Source organism: Leptonychotes weddellii, chromosome 5 (assembly GCF_054177405.1).
Source record: "Leptonychotes weddellii isolate Sample4059 chromosome 5, ASM5417740v2, whole genome shotgun sequence".
Taxonomy (NCBI): domain Eukaryota; kingdom Metazoa; phylum Chordata; class Mammalia; order Carnivora; family Phocidae; genus Leptonychotes; species Leptonychotes weddellii.
This window is the reverse complement of record NC_138373.1, coordinates 84,057,269-84,065,362: the sequence shown is the minus strand read 5'-3', so window position 1 is coordinate 84,065,362 and position 8,094 is coordinate 84,057,269. Positions and strand designations below refer to the sequence as shown.

At 40.5% G+C, this 8,094-nt stretch overlaps 1 protein-coding gene across 1 annotated transcript in view; it reads right to left on the bottom strand.

Annotated features, from left to right (window-relative positions):
- Window positions 1–7,578, bottom strand: part of ETNK1 (ethanolamine kinase 1) — a 62,307-nt gene extending 54,729 nt beyond the window's left edge. The window contains exon 1 of the mRNA XM_031020900.2: window positions 7,158–7,578. Within this exon, the coding sequence (XP_030876760.1) occupies window positions 7,158–7,313 (156 nt within the window). The 5' untranslated portion in view covers window positions 7,314–7,578. The remainder of the gene's footprint in view (window positions 1–7,157) is intronic.
- Window positions 7,579–8,094: the final 516 nt, after the last annotated feature.

Genomic DNA, 8,094 nt, shown 5'->3' with positions numbered 1-8,094 from the left:
CTGCTCGGCAGGGAGCCTGCTTCTCCCTCTGACCACCCCCCCCATTGTGCTCTCTCTCTCTCATTCTCTCTGTCTCAGATAAATAAATAAAATCTTTAAAAAAAAAAAAAAGTTCAAAAACTGCTCACCTAATTACTGTGGGGAGAATGAATGACTTGGAAGTTGAGGGAGTTAAACTTTTTACTTTTCATCTTACAGCCTTGTATCTGTTTTAAGTATTTTATTAAGAGCATATGTTATTTATGTTTTTTAAACAAAGTCAACAGGCTTAGATAGGATATGAACCTTTCTAATTTTCTACTTTATACTCTTCAGAATTTTTTAAACTTCATTTTAATAATTAACTCATGATGTTTAACATGACCAAATACTATGTTTATAGCTATCAAACATTAAAGTCAATAACATACCAACATGGGAAAGTGAAAGAAAGGCAGCATGAAAAAAAGGAATACAAAATTGTACATATGGTATGATATGTATGAAAGAAGTAGAATAAAAGATAGTTGATTTTTTAAATAAAATATGGATAGTAAATGGTTTTTCTTCCTAGTCAAAGTTTCAATATCGATATATCTTTTTAGTAAAACTAAATTATTTCATGTTCATGTCCCTTGTAAAAGGAAATTCATACACTTAATATATTATTTTCTCATAATACTGACTTGCAAAAAAATGACTAATTCAAAATAGTCTGTTTAAAAAAAAAAAAAAAAAAAAATGCTATTGTGACAACCACTAGAGGGAGGGAGAGATTAGGACCAGGAAGGAAAAACGGTGATATTCTGGGTTGCTGATATTTTCTTTCCCAGGGTTTGGGTTACACAGTATTTGTTCTACAAAAAAATTTATGTTTCATGCATTTTCCTGTTTCTTTGTTGTATCTCACGATTTTTAAAAGGGTGATAAAAATGTATTTATGGCCCATCTGTTATATCAAAGAGCAACTCCTGAGAAGACAAAATCATGAGAAATAGCCTGATTCCTTAAATATAGGTCTACCATTACTTCCCCATCTTTGTCACCCACAGGAAAAAAAAAAAAAAAAACCTTAAACTTCCCTTTTCCCTCACCTGCAAGCCATTAACTCCTGCATATTTATTTTCTGAAATGTCAAATCCGTGCTTTATTTTCATCTCCCAGGCCACTGTCCCAATTTGGGTGACAGCACCTCTTGTGTGAACTAACATTAACAGTCTCTCCTAGGTTAAGTCTTTCTCAAACATTTTTTATGTGATACTCAGACAAAAATATACATTTATCATCTAATTTAGTACATACTTTCATATGAAACTAAAACAAGCTTCACCAAGCAGTCCTTACCTTATTATCTGCAAGCCTCTCTGATCTATCCTATCACTTTTAACTCATCTTTTTAAACTGTAGTGGTTTCAACCCAGTACACTGATTTAACATCCAATTAGTGGGGGGTAACCACCAGTTTCAAAACCAATGTCCTAAGCGATCACTTATTCCCCAATTCAAAACATCTCATTCAACTACTGCTGCCTTCAATACAGCCTGCCACTGCTCTAAATAATACACAATATAACTCACCTGCTTAAAAATATTAACTGGCTTCCCATTATATCCTAGATAATAAAGTACCACCTCCTGCACAAAACCTTCACATCTAACAACTCCCTTTCTCAAAACTCAGTCCCACTTCTCTTCTGTTCACACTCCATTCTGCCCAAAATACTCATGGTCTAGCTGTGTTTCTTTTCCCTCATAGCATAGCTTTGTGAAAGTAGCTTTCATGCCCAGAAATGCTTCCCCATTCCATCTGACCATATCTTTCCTTCAAAGCTCAGTTCAGGTATCCTCTCCTCAATGAAGCCTCCCCTCCTATATTTTCCCATGCCTACCTTCTGTTATAGTTAATCGTACAAAAGAATGCTGCTTAAAATTAGCATCATGCCTGCTATAAAAAATATATACCAGGGGGCACCGGGGTGGCTCAGTCGGTTAAGTATCAGGCTCTTGATTGTGGCGCAGGTCATGGTCTCAGGGTGTGACGTTGAGCCCTGCACTGGGCTCCTTGCTCATCGGGAGTCGGTTTCTCTCTCTCTCTCCCTCTCCTCTGCCCCCTCCTCACCTGCCCACGCTCTTGCTCTCCCTCTCTAAAATAAATAAATAAATCTTTTAAAAAATATATATATATATACACACACACATATATATGTCAGAATTACTGAATTTTAGGAAATTACAATTGTTTCAGATCAATTATTCCACTTACAAATGGGGGGGTTACTGAGGGAGATGGAAGGGGAAGAGTTGGAGGCACGTAGTATTAAAATATACTATGCATAACTTTTATGTATTTCATTTCTCAGGATATTCTACTATTAGTAGTAAAGTAGTAAAAATTGGGGCTGGTAGTAAAATTCCTATTAGTAGTAAAGCAATATGAGAGTAATATTAGAGTAGTAAAATTCTATTATTTTCTGCTAGTCTTCTATTTTCCAAAGTAGATACTAATCTCATTTCACAGAGATTTAAAACTTGCCAAAGATTACAAATAGCTGGTATCAGGATTCAAAAGCCATCCTCTTTCCACCACATTATGCTGAGGCCCCAAAGAGAGGTCAAGTTGTTTGTTTAGTCCAAGTCACACAGCCATCAATACCTGAAAATGAACTAGCATATGAGGCTTCTGACTTCTTAGTCACATCTTTTTTTTGAAGATTTTATTTATTTAACAGAGAGAGAGATAGCAAGAGCAGGAACACAAGCAAGGGGAGTGGGAGAGGGAGAAGCAGGCTTCCCACAGAGCAGGGAGCCCGATGTTGGGCTTGATCCCAGGACTCTGGGATCATGACCTGAGCCGAAGGCAGACGGTTAACAACTGAGCCACCTTTTAGTCACATCTTAATAAAAGACATGGAAGCTTATTACATCTTTGGGGAACCTAGCTGTTGGTAGAGTGTCAACTCTTGCTGTCAAAGTCATGAGTTCAAGCCCCACGTTGGGTATAGAGACTACTTAAAAATATATATTTATATATATGTATATATATACATCTTTGATAGGCGCTTATCAAACATCATACATCTCTCTTAGCTATATTCAACAAAGTCTTAGGGCCTACCACCCACCAAATACTTTATTATTATAAAACACTGAAATCAAAAAGAGGAGGAATAAGAAATGGAAAACTGGACCTAACTGCTGATATTAAAAGTTATGTTGAATAAAAAACTATGACCTCTTAGATTTATCTACAGGATTCAAGATTCCTATAAATATCATGTCCTTCTGGCACACTTAATACATTACTTACTTAAATCTACCTAAGACTTCTCAGAGACTTCTATCACTTAAAGAACAAACTGTTTTTTTTTAAGATTTATTTATTGATTTGAGAGACTGTGGCACAAGCCGGTGGGGGAGGGGGGGGAGAGGGCCTGCAGAGGGAGAGAGAGAAAGAATATCTCAAGCAGACTCCACACCAAGTGTAGCCTGGAGCCGGAAATCATGACCCAAGCTGAAATCGAGTCAGATGCTCAACCTACTGAGCCACCCAGGCACCCCCAAACTCATCTTTTTAAAAACAGAAAAAAAAAAAAAAAACCCCACCTGAAACTAAGGTAACAAATTTGTGTCAACTATACTTTTAAAAAAAGGGGGGGATTATTAAGTTAGAACACTAAAGGAGACATAGTTTAATAGAACTATATATATTTTGGTTTTGATTCTTCATTTAAAATACTATTAAAGGTGGGACACCTGGGTGGCTCAGTAGATTAAGCATCTGCCTTCGGCTCAGGTCATGATCCCGGGGTCCTGCGATCAAGTCCCGCATCAGGTTCCCTGCTCGGCCAGTAGCCTGCTTCTCCTTCTACCTCCCTCTGCTACTCCCTCTGCTTGTGCGCTCTCTCTGACAAATAAATAAAATCTTAAAAAATAAAAATAAAACAATAGGAGCGCCTGGGTGGCTGAGTCATTAAGCGTCTGCCTCCGGCTCGGGTCATGATCCCGGGGTCCTGGGATCAAGCCCCACATCGGGCTCCCTGCTCTGCGGGAAGTCTACTTCTCCCTCTCTCACTCCCCCTGCTTGTGTTCCCTCTCACTGTGTTCTCTCTGTCAAATAAATAAAATCGTTAAAAAATAAAATAAAATAAAATATTATTAAAGGGGCGCCTGGGTGGCTCAGTTGGTTGAACCTCTGCCTTCGGCTCAGGTCATGATCCCAGGGTCCTGGGATTGAGTCCCGCATTAAGTTCCTTGTTCAGAGGGGAGCCTTGTTAAAATCCCATGTAAAAAGAGATATAGGGCGCCTGGGTGGCTCAGTTGGTTGAGCGACTGCCTTCGGCTCAGGTCATGATCCTGGAGTCCCTGGATCGAGTCCCGCATCGGGCTCCCTGCTCGGCAGGGAGTCTGCTTCTCCCTCTGACCCTCCCCCCTCTCATGTGCTTGCTCTCTCTCATTCTCTCTCTCTCAAATAAATAAATAAAATCTTTAAAAAAAAAGAGATATAGCATTCCATGTGTCTATAAGTTTTGAGTAAAGACTGGGCCCTGTATCATTTTGACTGCATCAAAGTCTTTTTTGCTTGCTTCTGGATTTACCAGTATGTTCCAAATAGTTCAGCTCAGACGTAGTAGCCAGATAAGTATTACTGGACTAAGCTTCTAAGGTATATTAGAAGCATATTTTAATTACATAAAAATTTTAGAAAAAAATTTCTTTGAAAAAAATGGGCTACATACCAGTATTAATCTGTTGAATATATGATACATACTTCCCCTTCTGAAGTGCTAAGTATGACTGTTTTCTTTATACTTCAAAGGAAATAAAAGCAAATCTCAAAAGAAATATTCCCATTGAGATTTACTAAAGAAACCATGAAGCATCATAAAGAAGAGTTTGGAATGACAGAATATGGGAGTCAGATTTTCTTAAGGTGAGAAACCACCAATGAATGACCACCAATTCAGAGTAACAGCTGTCTCAGCTTCTGGATCAAAAGCATTGTTTGCACAGGGGAGGATTATATTTCTAACTCATAATCATCCTTACAGCAAAATAAGTGGTAGTATTTACCTTCGCTGACAAATAAGTGATTAGTTTGGATTAGGAGTCCAAAGGCCTTAAAGTCAAAAGTTGCTGCATAGGAGGGGAAGAATGAAGGGGGGCAAATCGGAGGGGGAGACGAACCATGAGAGACTATGGATTCTGAGAAACAAACTGAGGGTTCTAGAGGGGAGGGGGGTGGGGGGATGGGTTAGCCTGGTGATGGGTATTAAAGAGGGCACGTATTGAATGGAGCACTGGGTGTTATACACAAACAATGAATCATGGACCATTACATCAAAAACTAATGATGTAATGCATGGTGATTAACATAACATAATAATAAAAAAAAAGTTGCTGCATAGATAAAAGGTAAGATTCAATCCCAAGTACTTTCTGACAATCAAAAAGTTTGATGTAACCACATTTGTCCCTTTTTTTACCTACACCTTGGCTTTATTTCACTGAGTTTCACCTAAAAAAAAAAAGTATCTACCTAATACAGTTATTTGTAGAATGAAATGATAAAATATATACATGACCTAACTCACAACCTGGCACATTGGTACCTAAGCATAGCTATTATTACTGTTCTACAGACAAATACATCATCAGTGGAAACACCAGTTTTCAAAGCTTCAAATTTTAAAGTCTCTACTTAAAAAGTAGCATAGTCTGCCAATACCAAAGTTTCCCAGGAAGCAGCACTGCCTTTAATTAATACCTATTTAGTTTATAATTGACTACCAGAATATAAATCATTTTAATAAATATAAAACTCTTCTGTAATAAGAGATAATGAATAATAAACTAAAGAAGTTCACAGTTTCAATTTGGAAGTTTTGATTTTGGAAGTTTCAATTAATTTAACTTTCTTAGCATACTAATTTTTTTAAATTACACATGAAAATCATTCTGGATTGACTATGTCCTGTTTAGTTAGCTAACACTCCCTTAAAATTCCAAAATTTTTGTCTAACAATTTTCTATCCCAAAACATATGGCTCCTTTCAATATGCTCAAAACTCTTCTAGGCAGCAAGAACTGAAACTAACACTTCCGAAAGCTCAAGTGTCAGGAACTATTCTGAGCCCTAGAGCACCATTCATGTTTTATTCATCTTTGTATAGGTGACTACTTTAGAATCTGAGATACTGTTAAGTCAATAACACTGCTGAATAAATTAGTCAACAAAATAAAGCAGATAATTTAGCTACTTCTTACATTATTGCTCAGATTGAAACAAACCCCAAATATCTCAGCCTTCAAAATTATTAACTATTTTGTGTATGCAAGGAAAATGGAGGTTCACTGTCGTATATCCTGAACCTCTAAAAGTTAAAATACTCAAAATAAATGTCATACTAAATCATAACTTATTAGAAATAAGTTTTTAGAAAACACCTAGATCCCTAAGGATTTTTTTCTCCCAATTTTTGTTCTATGAATACAATGGCACACTGATCGATCTAACATCAAATACGGTTAATTTTACTAATACGACTAAAAAAATTCAGAAATATCGATTCAAATAAAATATGTGTAGTGCTACCTAAGAAACCAATCGAGTAATGCATGACCATGGTTATTACTTTGAAATCGAGTACTCGCCAATCCGAGGATTTGAGAAGATAAAACGCAGGGTGAGACATCAATGGGAGTAAACCGCCGAGGAGGGGGAGGGGCGGGAAGGGAAAGGAAAAGATCAGAAGGATTAATTACCGCATCATCTGTGGAAGGAAAGAAGGTACCTAGGGACGACTGAAGAGGACCCCTTGCAAGGGGAATGGAAAAGGTTCCTTTTGCAGTTAGAAGGGACTGGGGAGTGGGAGGAGGGGAAACTATCAACAGGAATTTTCCTGGTGTGAATGGGTGCGTCACTTACGTAGCTGCTTCCAGAAAGAAAATTTGCCCTAAGGACAACCTCAATAAGCAATTGTGAAGAAAGGGGGAGTGACCTTCGTAGGTCTGATGGAGGAAACACACGGTCACTTCCCAAAGGACTGAGGAACAAGACGTTCCCGTTGGTTCTCCCCGATCATCAGGGAACTGAAGAGATTGGGAGAAACACCCCCCCCCCCCCGCCTTAAGGCCCAGTCTGAGCTGTGAGAGACCCCGTGCTGAGATGTGGGCGTTACCTGCAGGGTCACCTCCTGCGGGTCCCAGTGCGGCCGCAGGTGTTGCAGGAGGCTGAGGGCCCCCTCCCGGCAGCGCTGCTCCTCCTGATCCTGAACCGTGACGTCCAACTTGGGCACCTCCGGGGAGCCGTGCGGAACGTGGATGTAATTGGCCATGGCCCAGGCGACGGCAGAGACTACCACCACGACGACGGCGACGGCGACCACGAGAACGGCGGGCGCCGACAGGCTGGTGGATCCTTCCGTCCCGGGGCGCCCTCGCAGGAGGGCTAGGGGCGCTCAAACTGACGGGCGAGCGGTAGGAGAATGGCTGGACGCGGCACTTTAGCCGACCCGGGTCTGGACAGCAGCTGAACTGAGCAGAGGATGTTCACGGGAAAAATTCCGCTCGTCTACGCTCCACCGCCAGCGACCGCGGAGCATGCCGGGACTGGTCTGACGCTGGCGTCATGCGCAGGGCGGGGCCTCCGTCTGCGTCAGAGGCTGAAGACGACTTTCTAACCTCAAGCACAATGGGCCCGTTGCTGTGAGCTCGGTTTTTCGGTCATAAAACGCTCGGCCCGGCTTGCTACTAGTCCGAAAACGCAGGCTCCTCCTCAGGCATGAGCCTGATCTCTGACAAGACCCGAAAGGCTGTGAAGCTTTAGTCAGCTGATCAGGAGTGTTTGGGGGGCTGGGTTTGAGTTATGGCTGAGTTTTTCAGGGAAGCGAGGGGCATGCCCTGAAATAACCCCCGGAAAAGTCTCTGAATTTGGCCTGAGTATGGGCAAGGGGGATTAACTGGATCGCCCTGGTCGCGGAGCTGCTCTGTACTGTTGACCGCACAGTTGGTTGGGCAACTAAATTCCCATCAACTGTATACTGAGATCATGGTATTTGGGGCAAACTTGAGATATTTGTGTAAGACAACGACAGGACTTCAAGATTTATTTTTAAG